Source organism: Rhinatrema bivittatum, chromosome 6, assembly GCF_901001135.1.
Source record: "Rhinatrema bivittatum chromosome 6, aRhiBiv1.1, whole genome shotgun sequence".
Classification (NCBI taxonomy): domain Eukaryota; kingdom Metazoa; phylum Chordata; class Amphibia; order Gymnophiona; family Rhinatrematidae; genus Rhinatrema; species Rhinatrema bivittatum.
In genome coordinates, this window is record NC_042620.1 from 276,999,159 (window position 1) to 277,019,710 (window position 20,552).

Here is a 20,552-nt window from a genome sequence, read left to right on the forward strand (position 1 = left end):
GGGACCAAGTCTGCCACTGAGTGCCACGGTCATCCTTGATGCCATCGAGTTGCTTTACTGTCCTCGATGCTATAAGGGCCTCCTGTGCTGTTGGCATCTGTGGATATGAAGTCTTGATGCACTGGAGTCATCGAGTGCTTTTGGGCCTCAATGTGGCAGAATAGCGGCACCAGCCTCTAGTGTCAGGGGGACCAGGTCTGCCATTGAGCGCCATGAATTATTATTAAAATAAAAATTAGGAGAAACCCAAGTCCGCGGGGTGGCGGGTGGATTTTGTGAGAACTACCATCCTGCTGTCCTCAGAGAACACTTGTTACATGTAAGCAACTGCTTAGTCTGAGAACAAGGATGGTAGCCCTCACACATGGGTGAATTCTTAGCTACAGGTTGCTCCCCCAACAAAAATGGGGACCAGACATCTAACCAGGTGCCAATGGACACAACACCGGTGCTGTGGTAACAGAGGGGGAGAAGGCCTGAACCCAAACAAAAGGGCCCTAGGCGGGAGAGTTGGGTTCTACACAAACAGGTTCTGAAGGACAGATTGGCCAAACCTACTGTCACGTTAGCCATTCCTATCAGACAGTAATGAGATGTAAATGTGTGGAGGGAACTCCACATTGCAGCCTTGCAGATCTTCTCCACAGGAACTGCTCGCAAGTGGGCCACAGGTGCCTCCATGGCTCTGATAGAATGAGCTTTGACATGACCCCCAATATGCAGTCCTGCCTGGGCATAACAGAAGGACATGCAATCTGATAGCCAATTGGATAGTGTTTGGCAACAGCAACGCCCAACCTATTCTTATCAAAAGAAACAAAGTTGGGATTGTGCCATATTTTCCCTACTTCCATATGTATACTTGCCAACAATTTGCATCCTTCAAGTTCTCTGGTGAATACTTAATTCCCCCTAGTACCTGTGCCAATGCAGGTTTACTACTTGTATAAAATACTTGGAAAGAGAGAAGGAAACATGCAGACTTCCTTAGATCTTTTAATGTTGGGGTGGGTTCCCAAAAATGCTCACCCGAATTTTGGCAGGAATGGGCTCCCCAGCTGCTTGTTTCTCCTTTAGCTCAGCTAGATCCTGGGCCAGTATCTTCCTGTCCTCCAGAAGATCATCAAGATGTCGCTGGGCTTCCTCTGTACTGACCAAAACTTCCACCTCATTGGCAAGTAAGTTCTAATGGGAAATGGATAAATTAATTTTAGTCACAAAAGACTTCAAACTGAGTCAAAAAACCCACCCACTTTTACCATGTCAGAAAAGGAGACCAACAGAACCTGGGCCAAATACCACTTTTTCATCCATAAATGCCCATATACCATAATGAGGTCTACTCACTTTACATTTTGGAATGCAGAAAGGAGAATGATACATAAGCAGCTCATGGTTTCCATCACTAGCTAGCGAGGGTACAGCTGTCTTTGGAGGATAACCAAGCTTGTGCTACTACACCTTAATTCTTGCAGCCATTCCTTCTATGCCTCGGCTCTGAGAATCTTTGCGTCTGTCTACAGCCTCTTTTTGTTTCTGCAATGCCTCCCGCAGTCGTTTATTAGCAGCTCCTGCCTGAAAGGAAAGGAGCACTTCATGGGAATGTTCAGGACAGACAGGACATTTCTCATACAAATGCAAACTCACCTCCTCTGTTTTCCTTCGAAGGACATTTGCCTGTTTCTGGAAGTCTCTCTCTAGTTTTATCATTTCATACTGTCTTTTGCGGTCCTGAAAGACAAGACCTGGCCCAATTAATGTGTGATTGGTCAAAACATTTCTCAATGTTTTTCCCGCCACTGTATTTCCCGCCACTGTGGCAACAGTTCAGTTCCATGTAAACCGGTGCGATATGTATTGTATACAGGAGCATCGGTATATTAAAAATTATAAATAAATGTACATATACCGTTAGCTGCATAAAGAAGAAACTATTTTGGACAGTTACTGTCAAACTAAGGAGAAAAGAAAATTGGCTCTTACCTGCTAATTTTCACTCCTGAAGTACCAAGGCTGTCCATACAAGTGGGTTAATGCATCCCTACCAGCAGATGGAGGCAGAGAATAAAACAACTTTGAGGCACTGCTATGTAAGAGTGCTACCTGCAGACCCTCAATATTGATCTGTACCCAAGCCAAGATGTCTACCTTAAATCCCAATAAGCCTGGGGCGAACAGATACTTAAAAGGTTGGAGCACCCTAAAAACTAGGCCCCCTTAACAGAATGCACATCTCAAACTATGTATACTTATTACTCTGAATATTTAACATTTCAGCTCAGTAACATCCAGAAGGGAGGAAGTCTTTTGCAAAAATGGGGATGGGTCTCTGGACTGATCCGTGATACTTCAGGAATGAAAATTAGCAGATAAGAACCAATTTTCCTTTCCTGTTCGTACCCCAGATCAGTCCGAAGTGGGATGTACCCAAGCCCCCTATTCTGGGCAGGAACTAGAAAGACCCACACGCAACACACTTTACCCAAAAGACACCACCTCTGGCGCCCACACTATCAATCAGTAATGCTTGATAAAAAGTGGGAAGAGATCATCACGTTGCTGCACAACTCTCCGGTGGAGAAAGTAGTTGACACTCTGCTCACAAGGTTGCCTGTGCCCTAGTGGAATGCGCTCTTAACCTCTCCGGCATTGACCGGCCCTTACAGATATAAGATGAAGCTATCATCTTCAGCATCGTGCAATAGTGGCCTTGGATGCCGTATTTCCCTTCTTAGCGCCATTTAACAGGATAAACAAATGATATCTCAAAGGCATTTGTTACCTTAAGATATTGCAAAAGAATTCTGCGCCCATCCAGCAAGTGAAGTGCCCTTTCCACAGGAGCATCCTCAGACAAATTTGGAAAGGTTGGCAACTATCACTTGAGTAAGGTGAAAGAAGGAAACCATCTTAGGCAAAAAGGAAGGAATGGGTCCCTACACGACAAAGCTTGCAGCTTGGAAATCCTTCTAGTTGAACAGATAGTCACCAGGAAAACAGCCTTCAGGGTTAAGTCCTTTAGAGAAGCCCCCTTGAGGAAAGAACCCCATCCGGATGAGACACCAGCGGTCTTCCCTGAATCCTACCTCGAAGGGAACCTAAGGCTGCTATCTAAACCCAAAGGGAATTATAGGTCAAAACCCATAGTCAAACAGCTTTGCAAAAAAAATACTGAAATCTGCAGGACATCCACCTTAAAAGGCTGCACCTTGTTCCGCAAATACTAGGATTCAAAGACTCTCCACATTCGGACATAAGCCAAAGACATGGAAGACTGAAGCAAAGTCACAAGAGGCTCCAAATAACCTTCCAAGCGGAGCTGTCACCTCTCAAAAGAAAAGCTGCTAGACAGAAGCGATCCTCCCAGACTGAAAATACGGAGCCCTGTCGCAGCAAAATCACCCTGTCTGGATGAACCTCAATGCATGTTGTCCACTCCGGCAAAGAGAAGCTGCTGATCCCTCAAAATGGCATTTCACCCAAGCAAACAACTGCTGGGCCTCCAGAGCCACAGATAGAATCTTTGTCCCTCCTTGGCGACTGAGATACTCTAGTGTCGCATTGTTTGAAAACATCCAAACTATCTGCCCTTTGAGCCAGGGCAGAAAGGCCTCCAGGGCCCGAACAACCCCTGTCACCATCAATTGACGGACCACGAGCTCTCCACCAAAGGCCTTGAGCAGAAATACCTTGACATACTGCCCCCCCAGCCTTTGAGACTGGTATCAACCAGTCTCAAAGGCTGGGGGGGCAGTATGTCAACCAGGCTGGAATCTCTAGATCCTCTCTCTAAGTTGTGCCGATAAAGACACCAGGACAGACGAACTGGAGTCTACCCAGAGACAAGGGCAGATGATACTCTTCCTAAACTGGATTCCAGTAGGATAAGGCGTCCTCTGCAATGGCTTCATTTGTGCAAAGCCCCACTGCACAAAATGCAACGTGGAAGCCGTTGCCCCAGGACCTGCAGCTAACTCCAAACATTCAGTACCCCTAGCCGAAGGAGACTAGTCACTTGCTTCTGTAACTTCAAGCACCTCGCTTCTTTCAAGATCACCCTGCCTAATTATCAAACAGCACCCTCAAATACTCCAGCAACTAGGTCAGAACCAGAAGACTCTTTGCCAGATTGATTACCCAAGCCAGCGACCTCTAGGCATCCATCCCCCACTGGAGGGACCGAACGCACTCAGACTTCACCCGAATGAGCCAATCGTCCAGGTACAGATGAACTATAATCCCATCTTGCTGCAGGGCAGCCACCACCACTACCATGACCTTCGTGCAGGTTCTGGGAGCCGTTGCTAACCCGAAGGGAAGACCCTGGAACTGAAAATATTGTCCTAGTAGCATGATGAAACGTCTGATGGTCCTTCCAAATGGGAATATGGAGGTATGTCTGTCAGGTCCAATGACATTAGGAAACCTCCTCTGCGCACCACTGGTATAACTGTGCACAACGTCTCCATCTGGAAATGTGGGACTTGCCACGACCTGTTTACCTTTTGTAAATCTGGAATGGGCTGAAAATAATGCCCTCCCTTTTTGGGCACCACGAAGTAAATGGAATACTGTCTGTACCCCACTATTGAAGAGAAACTAGCACTATTGCGTACAGGTCCAGAAACCTCCGCAGGATCTCTCACCGCCTCTTGCTTTCCATGAGGTACGTCACGGGTCTACAGGAACACCTCTCTGACCAGGCACGAAAATTCTAGATTGTGACAGTCTCTCACGACCTCCAGGACCCAGTGGTCAAAAGTAATCCTGGCCCATTCCTCACAAAAGCTGGACAATCTGACCCCTACTGCTTCTAGGCAGGAATGGGCAAACCCTGGTTTCATTGAGCTGCTTTTCCTCCACCAGCCCCCTTGTCTAGCAACATCTCTGGAAGTCCCCTGGGAACCCTGGAAGTCCTGTGGGAACCTTAAAGGACTGCTGCCATCCGCTCTATTGATTCATTCCTGCTCCCAGAGCACTCCTGATCGAACGAAACCTATGCAAGTCCCAGAAACAGAAGCATGGCAGAAACACCTTGTGCTCAGGCAGCCTGGTCCCTTTAGACTCTCAGCATCTTCATCAAATGGTCTAAATCTTCCCCTTAAAAAGGCAGATTGCACAACTGGGCCCTGGACCACATGCCAGGCAACCAATTGCATAGCCACTATAGCCTCCAGGCTGCCACCAAGACCATGCTCCTCGCTGAAGTGCTCACTAAGTCGTATAGCGCATCTGCAACAGTGTACCTGCAAGCTGGAGTGGCCTGACTACAGAGTACTCACATTCCCGGATGAAGCCTATTCCTGCACTCTCTGAATTCAGCACAGGTATGCTCTCTACATCATTATGCCACAAATCGCTGCCCAGAGGTTCAAAGCAGAGAATTCAGATCTCCGCTTCAACTGTGGACCTGAGCATCTTTCAATGCGGCAGAACCTACCACGGGATGGTTGCCTTCTCGGTAACCGCCAACACAGCCTCCGCCTTGGGCACCATTACAAGCTCCATGGTCTCCTCCAGTAGAGGGTAAGGCTAGCCATCACCCTGCCGACCTTTAGGTCTGCTCCTGGAAATCCCATTCCCGGTTCACTAGCTTCCAAATCTTCATAGGTAGGGGAAAAAAAGACTGTAGGCGGCCCATGCAATCCCTCCAGGACTGGATTGATACCTACACTATCCAACAACTCTGGAGTCACTTTAACCCCCAGTTCCTCCAGCACCTGGGGAATAAAAGCATGCAATTCCTCCACTTTTTTTTTTTTTTTTTTAAGCCAGCTGAACTACTCGAGGGTTATCATCCGGATCCAGACCATCCAGGTCTGCTTGTGGTCTCGCATCTGCCTACAAGTTCTACCCCTTGCGGATTTAACTGATCCTCCTGGAACCTGTCAGAATTGTCCTCAGGTCCTCAACCCAGACGGCAGAGGTGGTCTCCTGGAAGAATCCTGGTCTCTTGGAAGAACCACTCAGCTGCTGCCTCAGGAACACTTTCACCTATAAATTTTCCTTACCAGAAAAGCCTTATGAAGAAGCAGTGCAAAAATCTGGGGGAAAACCCCTACGGATCCCCCTTGAAGCGCTCATACGACTCCCCTCCTCCATCCAGACACTCCTCGAGGATATGCCCCCACTGGCAACAGCGGATGTGGGGAACCCTAGGCATCCTGGGGTCAGATCCCCCCAAGCACTTGCAGAGGCAGGATTGCTCTGGGGTCCTCCAATGCTGGAGGCTATGGGCCTGGATGACTGGGGGTAGCCCTGCTGAAGTTCCCTCTTCAAGAGGAACAGCCTGAGCACAGTGAGCACGCATTGAGGTGTGTAGCCCACGCACCACATGAGTGCCATTAAGCCCACCATCACACAGTGAACATACCAGCAATTCCCACTCGCAGCAGTCAGAAAATGGCCACCCATGCGGTCCTTTTAACTGAAGTGGACACCACACTGCCGAGCCTGCTCAAGCAGCCCACAAGAATCAAGCCGCACTTGCGAATTCCACGGCACACGCGAAAACAGGCCACCCTTGCACCAGCTGCAACACATGGGAAAAGGTCGCACTCGCGCCAGTTGCGGCCCATAGAAACAAAGTATAGCCATGCACACGGGAAATCACAGATCCTATTGCGCCCCCCCAGAGTGAAAGCAGAGAGCGGGTTCACTCTCCCACCCTGCTGATGCTGACTACTCCTGCAGTCAAAGGACCTGCCACCGAACCACGACCAGAGCTCCTGCTTGAAAAAGAACGGTTTCTTTTTTTTTTTTTAAATAAATACTCCCAAGTAAAAAGAATCAAGGGTTCTTCCCTTTCAAGGCTGGCAGCTCGCAGCGGGAGACTTCAGATGTCATGAGGAAGCCAGTCCCCTGGCTAGCAAGACTTCTGGACTGTTGCAGGCAAACACCAGCCAGAAGTTCTCAGCCTCTTGGTCGGCAGCTCCACCTGAGGGATGGTCCACGAAGGAGTTTAATACCTCAAGGAGTCTCCGAACTCTAATTCTCTCCTCTCAAAATTTCTTCTTTTCAGTCAGGCTGCAGGTTTGCACCTCTATCTGCTGGAGACAGAAATACTGAGGGCCAGCAGGTGGCACTCTTATGTAGAAGTGCCTCAAAGTTTTGTTCTCTGCCTATCTGCTGGTAGGGATGCGTAAACCCACTTGTCTGGACAGATCTGGGGTACGAACAGGAAAGCTTGTTTATGTATTTAATTCGTGCTTTTCTATACAGACATTCATGATACAGATCATATATCGGTTTACATGGAACATAACAGAACATTGTTAACAGAAGCAATACAAAAGTCTCTCTACTGCAGATGAACACTCACCATTTCCTTCAACTGCATCACCTCCTTATCCTTCTGCTGCTTCCAGTGACGGAACTTCTCCGCTTCTTCCTTCATCTGCCTCATCAGCTGCACTCGTTGTGTCTTCATCATCTAGACAAGAAACAGGAGGGCTCTAGTAGGAACAGAGAGGCTTCCAAAGCAGCACCAATATCTTGAATGCTGCAACACATACCATTTTCAATAAATGCAAGTAGAAGTTAACACCAAAGATTGTCCCTGCCACCTCACTCCAAGCACAACACTGCCCTTTAGAAAACAATCCCCACAGTTCAGAATCTCACAGATCCCAAAACTCAAAGGTTCAGCAGTATTTCCCTCCAAGTCTTGCTAATGTTAGAAATGTTGCTGCAAAAATACCTGTATTGCCTGCTTCATTCAGTATGCCGACAATGCTGGTCTGGGTATGGCATGTAGTACCTGTATTTCCTTATTCAGTTTGTTGACAGTGTGTTCAGTTGACTCTCTCATCTTCAACAGCCTAGACTGCTCATGCAGTTTTTTCTTCAGATCTGTCATTTGACTTTCTAACTCTTGCAGTCTTTTCCGGCGACGTTCACTTAACCTGCAAATAGACAAGCCAAATAATCAATTGCCAGCAGATCCCAGCTGAAGGCCAGTGAAGATCCAACAGCACTCACCACTGCAGATATCAGAGCCTTTGCTAGCAGAAGAATTCAGAAGTATTTACTGTTGGCCCATCCAAGAATAAATGGACATCAGTTTTCTACAATAGCCATCAAATAATGCATATTCTTCCCAAGCTGGTCCCCCTTTACCCATTCTGTGCCAGAGAAAATGCATGCTTGCCTTCACATCATACTTTCCTACCAAATATTGAGGGTAATGGGCACGACCGTTCTTTGCACCAAAGTTGGCATCAAATAAGAAGTTAAAACAAAACTATTTCCATTTCAAGAATACTGCTAGATCAGTCCAGGATCTTACCAGTAAGTCAATGGCTATATGGTGCTAATGGTTGCATTTAAGGTAGGAAGCTTGAGTATGTCTACTGTTGAGACAGCAGGCTAAATCCTCTAAAGTCTGTTCCCTTCAACAGAGGATGAAAAAACAAATCCAGCATAGAGAGAACAAAGAAAAGTAAGAATCCTTGAATTCTCACTAAGTAGCAAGTGAAACTTCTGCAACCCTGAGATTGCCAACCACAGAACACCATGACGTCACTGACTTCCTGGGAGGATCCTAAACTAGTCTAGCAGGATTCAAAGAAAGGAAATTCTCCTTCCTTATTCTGCTAGACCAGTCCAGATGAGTAGGAAGTACCCAAGTCAAACTTGGGTGGGAAGAAGCCATATCTACTCTATAAACTATATTGCTTGACTTGTACATCTAATTTGTAGAGCTTAGTAAAAGAATGAAAGGACCAAAGAGGCTGCCTTACAAATGTCCTACAGATCAAGAGCCTCTGCCTAAGAAGATGCCTAAGCTCTTACATAATGAAGCCGAAGGGCCTCAAACTCGATAGCCCTTGAATAAATAAGCTGAGGAAATAGTTTCTTTAATCCATTTGGATAAAGAGTAATCAAGTTGAAACCCTCCGAAAAGAGCAGTCTCTCAGTATTCCAAAAAGAATTAGTAACTTTAAGATAAGAACATAAATGCTATACTCCGTTAGACCAAGGTCCATCAAGCCCAGCATCCTGTCATCCATCAGTGGCCAATCCAGGTCACAAGGACCCGGCAGATCCCTAATAGTTGATCTATTTCATGTATCTCATGCCCAGGGATAAGCATTGGCTTTCTTAAGACTTCACGGCTAAGGTGAAATTACTTCTTACCCGATAGGAACCGGCACTGATCTAGGGAATACCGGCTGGAGGACCAAGAGTATCGACAGCATCCCGGACCATGAAGGTCCTTCCCCTCCTCGGAGGAACCCAGCACAAGGATAGCACCAGGAGGCAGCAGCAACAGTGACTGCAGGGGCATCAAAGGCACTCCGGGCACCAGTAGCAGCTGTGTGGGGAGAATGCAGAGGACAACAGTGAGGTGTTCCACCAGTGGTGTCAGCATAGAGGGTGCGGGCTCCGGCACAGATGGAGGTGGCGGCTTGATGGCCTGCAGGGCTCAAACAACTGCCAGTTGCACCCTGCACTCCAGCTCCTCCTGGAAAGGAGAAGAGAGAATGGATGGAGGAAGGGGCATAACTGGACCTCCCGCGGAGTCCCGAAGGAGATCAGTACCCAGCACCGCAATCTGTAGGGAATGCCTAGGACTCCCAGGCTCAGTGGAGGGCAGTACCTCACCATGGGGATCGCTTTGGAGCCATCACAGCAGAAGCTGGCACAGACCTGAGCCTCGCAGCGTGCAAAGACAGCGACCAGTGGCGATGCTTCCTGAATTTCCCACGATGCTCAGCCTGGTCTTACCCTGGCACCAAGGAGGATAGCAGAGTTGCTTACCTGAAAGAGGTGTTCTCCAAGGACAGCAGGATGTTAGTCCTCACACATGGGTGACATCAGATTGAGTCCGGCATAGAAAACATTTGACTGGCACACTGAGCATACCCAGCATGCCACCAACCGCACGTCCACGTGGGGTCCCTCTTCAGTCTTATAACAGAGCTCGCAAAAAATAAAATAAACAGAGGGGGAACCTAACACTGTGGAGCGGCAGAGGGGTTTTGTGAGGACTAACATCCTGCTGTCCTTGGAGAACACCTGTTACAGATAAACATCTCTGCTTTCCCCAATGACAAGCAAGATGGTAGTCCTCACATGGATGAGGAAGTAGCTCCAGGCCGATCCCAATATGTGCAAAGAACAGGTGCCAATGTGCACAACTATAACTACAATAACCAGAAGAACAGGCCTGCACCCAAGGAGGGAGAGTTGGATTTTCCTGGCTGAAAGATTATGGAGGACAAACTGTCCAAAACGACTGTCTCTTCAGCCATCCTTATCCAGACAATGTGAGGCGAACGTGTGGAGGGAACTCCAGGTCTTTGCTCTGCAAATCTTGTGAATGTGGACTGCACATAAGTGAGCCACCAAGACTGCCATGGCTCCTACCGAATGAGCCTTGATGTGACCATCAAGCTGTAAGCCCACCTGGGCGTAGCAGAAGGAAATGCAGACCGGAAGTCAATGGGATACAGTCTGCTTTGATACCACAGCCCCCAATCTGTTTTTGTCGAAAGAGAAAAAGTTGAGGATAGGCAATGAGGCACCATCTGTTCCAAGTAAAAGGCCAGAGCCCTTTTACAATCCAGGGTGGGCAGAGCCCACTCACCCCTGTGTGCGTGTGGCTTCGGAAGAAAGGAAGGCAACACAATTAAGATGGAACTCAGAAGCCACCTTAGGAATTTTGGGTGCATATACAAAACCATCTTATGGCAACATTTTGTACAACACCAGAGCTTGCAGTTCTCATTCTGCATGTGGAAGTAACCTCAACCAAGATGGCAACCTTCCAGGATAGGTACTTTAGGTCACGGGAGTACAATGGTTCAAACGGAGCTTTCATGAGCTGAGACAGGATGACACTGAGGTCCAGGAGATAGCCAGTGGCCAAGTGGGGGGGCTTAAACTGTAGCAAGCCTCTCATGAACCTCCCTGCAAGCAGATGGGTGAAAATGGAGGAACTATCCTTATCCTGATGGTATGCCCCAATGGCACTTAGGTGAACCCTCACCATTGTGGTCTGCAGACCAGACTGAGAAGGATAACAGATAATCCAAAAGGTTTGGTGGGGAACAGAAGGGATAGAGACCGTGCCCCCACATACCAAGCTGAAAACTGCTTCCATTTGCGATTATAGGATTTCCTCATGGAGGGTTCTCTGGACTCCAACATGACTCAGGATACGTCCTCCGAAAAGCCAAGGGCCTGCACACTCACCCAGGCAACATCCAAGCCGTGAGGGACAGGGCTTAGAGGTTGGGGTGGCAGAGTTTCCCCAGGTCCTGAGAAAGTAGGTCCGAAGCAATTTCCAGCCAGATCGGAAGGCGCGTGCAAGGTCCCAAAGATGTGTGAACCAGCTTGTTGAAACCAAAAAGTGGCGATCAGGATCATGGTACCCCCCATCCTGTTGGAGCGTTTGGAGTGCTTTTGAGATGACTGGCAGGGAAGGATACGTGTATAGCAGCATGGTGCCCCAGTGAATCTTAAAAGCATCCGCCACCAATCCACTGCGCACCCTGCCTAGGGAGCAGAAGTGATCCACCTTCCTGTTCTCAGAGGAAGCAGAGGCCTATGTCCGGGGTCCCCCATAAGTGAAAGATGCGGTTCGCTACCACCTGAATGAGGGACCACTCATGAGGACCGAAGGCACAGCTAAGGAGTCTACAAGGACGTTGTCCATTCTGGGGAGGTACACATTTCTCAAGAGAAAGCCGTTCGATCGCCCATGTCCAGATCTGGATTTCCTCTTGGCAGAGAATGCGGGACCCCGTTCCTCCCTGCTTCTTCAGATACCACATAGCTACTGGATTGTCGGTCTGAACAAGGACCATTTTGATGAGAAGTTGCTTCCTGAATACCTGTAGGACATACCGGATCACCCGTAACTCCAGGAAGTTGATCTGAGACTGCTTCTCCTGCCAGGACCAAAGCCCATGGGTTTAGAGGCTTGCAACATGGGCTCCCCAGCCTGTCTGAGATGCATCCGTGGTGAGGATAATCTGGGGCTGCGGGCTCCAGAAGGGTATCCCCCTTCTCAGATTTGAGGGGTTTGACCACCATTGGAGGGACTGCCAAAGGAGCGTGGTACTAAGTCCATGAGCTTGTAAGTCCTGGGTAGTTCAACACCACTGAGATTGTAACATCCTTTTCGCTCGGCTTCACATGTGCAGAGCTCATGCTGTGACATGCACGGTTGCTGCCATATGACCCAATAACTGGAGAAATTGACATGCTGAGACCTGGGAGCAACTGGACACTGAGCAAGAGTCGCAAGGGTCTTTGCCCTATCTTGGAATAGAAAGGCCTTTGCCTGGATGGTTTCCAGCCTGGCCCCAATAAAGTCCAGTTGGAGATGGGATTTTGGATAGTTGATGGTAAAACCCAGGTTTTCCAAGATGCAGACTGTAGCCTGCAGGGCATTCTGAGTCCTCTGCCTGGAGTTGTTCATAAGCCAATCGTCAAGATAAGGGAAGACATGGATCCCTATCCTCCAAAGATAGGCTCCAACCACCGTCATGCACTTGGTGAAACCATGGGGCGCAGATGCAAAGCTGAAGGGCAGCACCCAGTATTGGGAGTGCTTCCCGTTTACCAGGAATCGCAAGTATCAGCGATCCGCCTGAAAAATGGGGTTCCCTGTACGTACCCGGATCAGTCCAGACAGTGGGTTATGTCCCCCTTCCAGCAAATGGAGACAGAGAAAAATTTGAAAAGCGCCCCTATATAAGCAGGTGCGTCCCTCCAGCAGATGTGAGTGGTATAACCTGCGGTTCCCCCTCCTATCTTTGATACAGATTGAACATTAGTTTTCCTATTTTCTCTGTGTTTTGCTTTTCTATTTGGTTACTGTTACTAAAAGTTCAGTGCCTCGGCGGCACTCAGAAGCTTGCAGGCAGAACTGTTCCCCGTTTATCCTTGTGAGGTGTTGGGTAAGTTCTGCCTCATTTCTCTTTACAGAATTTTCAGACTGTCATCATTTTTGGGGTGATAGTTGGTGGTCAAACCATGCCCCCTTTCCCCAATGACACAGCCCTGAGACGCCATCTTTCCTCAGGGCAGTGACAGCAGAGAGGCACAATTCCTCTGCTCAAAAACACAGTACATAATTTTAATTTCTTTTGCAAGTTTCTTCGGAGGGTTCTTAGTCGTTGGTATTTTGAGCGGAGGTCCTTTCCTGCTCTGGTCAGAACTCGGGGTGTGAGAGTAGTAACTGGCTGTGTGCCGTGATTTTCGCGATGCGGAGCCTGCGGAAAGCCCGGGTCTCTGCTCTCCAGGGAAGGCTTGTGTTCGAGGTGCCTTGACTGACCACTTGTTCTGCTGCGCGTTTGCAGTCACGCTAGCCTCGACTGGAAACCAGAGCTGTCCAGCTCGCTTTGAAGCGTTTCCTCCCCCTCGTCCATCATCAGGCCGTTAGAATACTATCCGACAATGCGACCACAGTGGCGTACATCAAATGGCAAGGCGGAACGAGAAGCTGTCTAGTCTCTCTGGAGGCTGACAAGCTGATGGCATGGGTGGAGCGTCACCTCTTTCGCCTGGCAGCCTCCCACATTGCGGAGTGGACAATGTCCAAGCAGATTTCTTAAGCAGACAACACAGATACCAGAGAATGGGAACTCTGAGGATGCAGCGGCTCTCCTCTTTCACCGGTGGGGAATTCCCCACATGGACCTAATGGCGACTCAGCGGAACGCGAAGGCTCCACGTTTCTTCAGAGAAGGGAGCATGGCGCAGGAGGAGTGGATGCCCTAGTTCTTCCATGGCCGCGACATCTTCAGCTCTACAAACATCCCGCCCTGACCCCTGGTGGGAAAGGCAATTCGGAGAATAGAAATCCACCAGGGACCCGTGATCCTGGTAGCACCCAAGTAGCCACGAAGACCATGATTTGCGGACCTGATCAACCTCAAAGTGGACAGTCCTCTACGCTTGGGACATCTACCAAACCTCCTACGTCAGGATCCAGTATTTTTTTTTTTAGACAGGACAGATCGCTTGTGTCTTGCGGCCTGGCTTTTGAGAGGCACAGGTTGAGACGAGGTTACCAAGAGGATGTTATTTCTACTCTCCTCAATGCCAGGAAGACTTCTACTTCCCTATCCTATGTCTGGAAGGTTTTTGAGGCCTGGTGTCAGTCCATCAACATCTCTCTACTTCAGGCCTCCATAGCCCAGATTCTCTCTTTCAGCAGGGTCTGGAGAAAGGACTAGCCTACAATTCTCTGCGAGTCCAGTTGGCAGCCTTTGGCTCTCTCCTCCAACATCATCTCATCCTGACAGTTCGTTTCTTGAGGGGAGTCAAGCACGTGAAGCCTCTGGTCCATGCTCCGTGCCCTTCCTGGAGTCTCAATCTGATACTCCGGGTCCTGGCCGGTCCTCCTGAACCACTGATCAGTGCTACCCTTAAAGATCTGACACTCAAAATTGTTTTTCTGGTCTCCATTACTTCTGCCCGCAAGATCTCTGAACTTCAGGCTCTCTTGCCAGGGAGCCCTATCTCCGCCTTATGGACTCTGGGGTGTCCTTGACCACAGTCCCATCTTTTCTACCAAAAGTGGTCTTGGCGTTTCATGTGATTCAATCGGTGGAACTTCTGTCCTTCTCGTCTGAAGACTCCAGGGAGATCCACCACCTTGATGTCAAGCGCGTCCTTATGCGCTATTTGGAAGTGACTAACGACTTCCGGTTAAGGGACCATCTTTGTCCTCTGGAGTGGTCCCAAGAAGGCCAACAAGGCTTCTAAGACCTCGATTGCTCATTGGTTGAAGGAAGCGATATCTTCAGCGTACGTGGGAACTGGGCGGCAGCCTCCGGTGGGGATCCGGGCCCAGGCTGCCTCCTCGGCTGGGAGCCAGGCGGTATCTACAGGAATGAAAATTAGCAGATAACCAATTTTCCTTTCCCTGTACATACCTGTATCAGTCCAGACAGTATGATGTACCAAAGCTCCCCTAAGTAGGGTGGGACAGAGACAGTCGCTCGAAGTACCTATCTGCCGAAGGAACCAAACAACCAAAAACTGGCACCTATACATCGAGGCGATAATGACGATCAAAGGTATGTAGAGATTTCCAAGTAGCTGCTCTGCATATCTCTTGTGGAGAGACCAACTGGCTCTCTGCCCAGGAGGTAGCCTGTGAACGCAAAGAATGGGCCTTTAAGCCTTCCGGAACTGTCTGGCCCCGACAAATATACGCCGACGCAATCACCTCCTTTAGCCATCGAGCGATGGTAGCTTTAGAAGCCTCGTTTCCCCTATTTGGGCCGCTCCAGAGGCCAGGGTGGGAACATGTAGAGGACATCGCGAGGCCAGAGTAGAACTAGGGCATCCACCCCTTCCGAGCAGTGCTCCCTCCTGCGACTGAAGAATCTGGGAGCCTTTGCATTCCTCAGGGTTACTTTTGTACAATAAGATCCATCGCCTCTTTGGACAACTCCCACTCTCCAGGGTCGAGATGTTGACTGAGGAAGTCTGCTTGAATATTCTCCTTCCCCACAATGTGGGAGGCTGCCAGTCGATCCAGATGGTGCTCTGCCCAGGAGAGCAGCTTTCTGGCTTCCAGGGCCAGATGACTCCTGGTGCCCTCCTGGCAATTGATGTAAGCTACTATGGTGGCATTGGAAGGCCTTGAGTGCCAGATGGACCGCTTGGGCCTCCAGACGATTGATGTGCCACTGGGATTAGACCGGGGACCATTGTCCCTGGGGAGCCTGATGCTGACACACCGCTCCCCAGCCGGAGAGGCTGGCATCCATCGTGGCAATGATGCACTGGGGTGTCTTCAGGGGCATCCCCTTCAACAGGTGGAAAAGTGAGCGCCACCACTGCATGCTGGCGATGGTAGAGTCTGAGAGCGGTAGAGGTGTTTGAAACTTCTCAGAGACCGGCTTCCAGCAGGATAGGAAAGCTTTCTGTGAAGGATGCATATGCGCAAAAGCCCAAGGAACCAAATCTATAGTTAAAGCCATAGAGCCCAGGACCTGGAGATAGTCCCAGGCCATGGGCACAGAGAGAGAACAGATGTTTTACTTTATCCATGAGCTTGAGCGCCCAGGCCTCTGGCAGCAAAAAAATTTTCCCACGCGGGTGTCAAAGCGTGCTCCTAGGAATTCCAGGACCTGAGAGGGCTTGAGGTTGCTCTTGGAGAAGTTGACTACCCACTGAGGGAGGTGAGGAGCGACAAGACCCTGTTGACCGCTATCGCACAGAGCTTCTCTGATTTCACTCGAATGAGCTAGTCTAGGTAAGGATGGACTAGTACTCCCTCCCGGCAGCGGAAGGCTGCCACTACCACCATGACTTTGGTGAATGTGCGAAGAGCGGTGGTGAGACCGAATGGGAGTGCCCGAAACGGGTAGTGCCGCCCCAGGATATTGAAACGAAGATACTTCTGGTGTTCCTAACAGATCAGGATGTGAAGGTAGGCCTCCGTCAAGTCGAGAGAAGCAAGTAATTCATCTGAGCGAACCGCTGCTATGACCTCCCTCAGGGTCTCCATCTGAAAATGGGGAACCTTGAGTACCTTGACAACTCTTGAGGTCTAGGATTGGTCGAAAGGAGCCTTCCCTTTTTGGGGGACGACGAAGTAGATGGAATACTGGCCGGACCCCTGCTCCTCCAGGGGGACCAGACTATGGCACCAAGCTCTTGAAGCCTGTGTAGAGTCTGGCACACCACTAGACGTTTCCGACTCCCGCAGGGAGAGATCAAGTAGCAGTCCAGGAGATTCCAAGCAAATTCTAAAGTGTAGCCTCTTTCGATTACCTCGAGGACCCACTGAGCCGAAGTAATTTGGACCCATTCCTCGTGAAATAAGGACAGATGTCCACCTGTTGGGAACGGAGGAATGGGCCGGCCACATCTCATTGGGAGGACTTCGTGGCTGAGCCTTGAGGGTGACCATCCAGGAATGGACATCGTCCATGAAAGGAATGAGACTATGACAGATCTAGTGGAGGTATTTCTTTGGGAGGCACCCCGCGGCTTGTTGTACCTGCCCTGCCCCCGGAAACGAGAGCGTGAAGGAAAAAAAAAAAAAAAAAAAAGACTGTTTAGGGCAGTCCTCAGGCAGCTTATGAATCTTGTTGTCGCCCAAAGATTTAATAAGCTGATCTAGGTCCTCCCCAAAAAGCAGCTTACCCTTAAAAGGGAGAGTGCACAACTGCGATTTAGAAGGAGTCTGCTGCCCAATTCCGCAGCCTAAGGAGTTGTCTGGCCGACACTGCTGCCTGATCCACCTCTGCAGACGGGAGGTCCTGGATGCTGAGTAGTTACTGAACCCACCTGAGGATTGCCCGCTGCATGACTGATACAGACTATTGCCCAAACGCCAAGAGCTAAGATTTCAAAAATGCTTTTGAGATTAACCTCCAACTTCTGATCCTGTGCGTTGAGTAAAAAAGAACTTTCTCCGATTAGTTTTAAATGTACCCCATGCTAACTTCATGGAGTGCCCCCTAGTCTTTCTACTATCTGAAAGAGTAAATAACCTATTCACATTTACCGTTCTAGACCTCTCATGATTTTAAACATCTATCATATCTCCCCTCAGCCGTCTCTTCTCCAAGCTGAAAAGTCAACCTCTTTAGTCTTTCCTCATAGGGGAGCTGTTCCATTCCCCTTATTTTGGTAGCTCTTCTCTACCTTCTCCATCGCAATTATATCTTTTTTGAGATGCGGCGACCAGAATTGTACACAGTATTCAAGGTGCGATACAGAGGCATTATGACATTTTCCGTTTTATTCACCATTCCCTTTCTAATAATTCCCAACATTCTGTTTGCTTTTTTGACTGCCGCAGCACACTGAACCGACTATTTCAATGTGTTATCCACTATGACACCTAGATCTCTTTCTTGGGTTGTAGCACCTAATATGGAACCCAACATTGTGTAATTATAGCATGGGTTATTTTTCCCTATATGCATCACCTTGCACTTATCCACATTAAATTTCATCTGCCATTTGGATGCCCAATTTTCCAGTCTCACAAGGTCTTCCTGCAATTTATCACAATCTGCTTGTGATTTAACTACTCTGAACAATTTTGTGTCATCTGCAAATTTGATTGTCTCACTCGTCGTATTTCTTTCCAGATCATTTATAAATATATTGAAAAGTAAGGGTCCCAATACAGATCCCTGAGGCACTCCACTGTCCACTCCCTTCCACTGAGAAAATTGTCCATTTAATCCTACTCTCTGTTTCCTGTCTTTCAGCCAGTTTGCAATCCACGAAAGGACATCTCCACCTATACCATGACTTTTTACTTTTCCTAGAAGCCTCTCATGTCAAACGCCTTCTGAAAATCCAAGTAAACTACATCTACCGGTTCACCTTTATCCACGTTTTTAACAACTCCTTCAAAAAAGTGAAGCAGATTTGTGAGGCAAGACTTGCCCTGGGTAAAGCCATGCTGACTTTGTTCCATTAAACCGTGTCTTTCTATATGTTCTGTGATTTTGATGTTTAGAACACTTTCCACTATTTTTCCTGGAATGAAGTCAGGCTAACCGTCTGTAGTTTCCCGGATCGCCCCGGAGCACTTTTTAAATATTGGGGTTACATTTGCTATCCTCCAGAACTTGCGCGCTCGGAGCAGTGTGTCAATCACTGGTCCTGAGCATCCACTCTTTCAGGCGAGACCGTGATAATCTCGTTGAATCTGGGTGGAGGATCGGTCCTTGTTGGAGTAGATCCCTGTGTGGAGGTAGGCGTAGAGGGTTTCCCTGCCAGAAGTCTTCTTATGTCCGCGTACCACGGTCTTCTTGGCCAGTCCGGGGCCACTAGAAGTATCAGCCCTCCGCAAGATACTATCTTGCGGATGATTCCGCCCAGTAGTGGCCATGGAGAGAAGGCGAACAGTAGGTCCTCTGGCCAGGTCTGGACGAGGGTGTCGATTCCCTGGGACAGCGGTTCCCGTCTTCGGCTGAAGAACTTGGGAACCCGGGTGTTGGACCTGGTTGCCAGAAGGTCCATGGCTGGGGTTCCCCAGTGGTTTACTATCCACTGGAAGGCTGCTGTAGACAGTGTCCATTCTCCTGGATCCACACTCTCTCTGCTGAGGTAGTCTGCCATGACGTTTTCTTTTCCGCGATGTGGGCGGCTGATTTCCCTTGTAGGTTTGATTCTGCCCTTGCCATTAGGGGATCTATTTCCAGAGACACCTGCTGGCTTCTGGTCCCCCCCTGGCGGTTGATGTAGGCCACTGTTGTGGCGTTGTCCAACATAACTGACTGATTTGCCCTGGAGTCTGTGACTGAACCGTAGGCAGGCTAGTCTGACTGCTTGGGCTTCCAGTCTGTTTATGTTCCATGCTAACTTTTGTCCCATTGTCCTTGAGCCATTAGCTCCTGGCAGTGGGCTCCCCATCCCCACAGACTTGCATCCGTGGTGAGCAAGGTCCATTCCGGTGGGGATAGGTTTGTTCCCTCGCTCAGATGGTCTTCTTGTAGCCACCATTGTAGCTGGTAGCCGGAGGGAGTCAGAGTAGTTTTGAGACATCTGGTTCCACCGTAACAGTAGGGAATGTTGTAGGGGCCGCATGTGGACCCTTGCTCATGGGACGACTTCTATGGCTGATTCCATGAGTCTGAGGACTTGGAGATAGACCCATGCTGTGGGAAGACTGGAGTTCAACAATGCCCATAGTTGTTCCATCAATCTCCTTCTCCTTGTGTGTGTGTGTGTGTGGGGGGGGGGGGGAGTGACTTTGTTCCATTTGGTGTCGAACCGGACTCCCAGGTACTCTAGGGATTGGGAGGGCTGCAGGTGGCTCTTGGGTTGTTGACGACCCACCCGAGGCTCTGCAGTAGTTCTTTGACTCTGGTGGATGCTTGATGGCTTTCCTCTGGAGATTTCGCTCTGATCAGCCAATTGTCCAGGTATGGGTGCACGAGGATCCCTTCTTTCCTCAGTGTCGTCGCTACTACCCACCACGGTCTTCGTGAACATTTGGGGAGCAGTAGCTAGCTCAAATGGTAGGGCCTGGAACGGGTAGTGATGGCCCAATATCGCGAAGCGTAGGAAACGCTGATGGATGCAATGGATCAGTATGTGGAGATAGGCTTCTGACAGATTCAGGGAAGTCAGGAATTCTCCCAGTTGTACCGCCTTGATGACCGAACGCAGCGTTTCCATGCGGAAGCGGGGTACCTTCAGGTAGCGATTGACGGTCTTGAGGTCCAGTATGGGCCGGAATGGTCCTTCTTTCTTGGGCACGATGAAGTAGATGGAATAGTGCCCAGAATTTTGTTGGTGCATGGGCACCGGTGTTATTGCCTTTAGGGAGGGAAATTTTGATGGTGTGGTTTCCACCGCCTTCCTCTTCAAGGGGTCATGGCACAGAGAAATCATAAACTTGTCTGGGGGGATGCTGTGGAAGTCCAGGTAGTATCCTTCTTGGATGATGGATAGGACCCAATTGTCCGACGTTATTTCGACCCATCTTTGGTAGAATAGGGCGAGTCTGCCCACTATGATCTCTTCCTGTAGATGGATCTGCCGATTCTCATTGCGTGTGGCGGCTGGGGCCTGGTCCCAAGCCGGCTCCTCTTTTGTTGTGTCTGTTC

General features: G+C 49.2%; 1 protein-coding gene across 3 annotated transcripts in view; it reads right to left on the bottom strand.

Moving 5' to 3' along the window:
- The window catches only part of KIF4A (kinesin family member 4A), a 265,297-nt gene that overhangs the window by 80,931 nt on the left and 163,814 nt on the right, over positions 1-20,552 (bottom strand). For all 3 annotated transcript variants that reach the window (XM_029607255.1, XM_029607254.1, XM_029607256.1), the window contains 5 exons: positions 7,760-7,904; positions 7,322-7,432; positions 1,648-1,731; positions 1,462-1,575; positions 1,030-1,185 (listed from right to left, as the gene is read on the bottom strand). In XM_029607255.1, the coding sequence (XP_029463115.1) occupies positions 1,030-1,185; positions 1,462-1,575; positions 1,648-1,731; positions 7,322-7,432; positions 7,760-7,904 (610 nt within the window). The remainder of the gene's footprint in view (positions 1-1,029; positions 1,186-1,461; positions 1,576-1,647; positions 1,732-7,321; positions 7,433-7,759; positions 7,905-20,552) is intronic.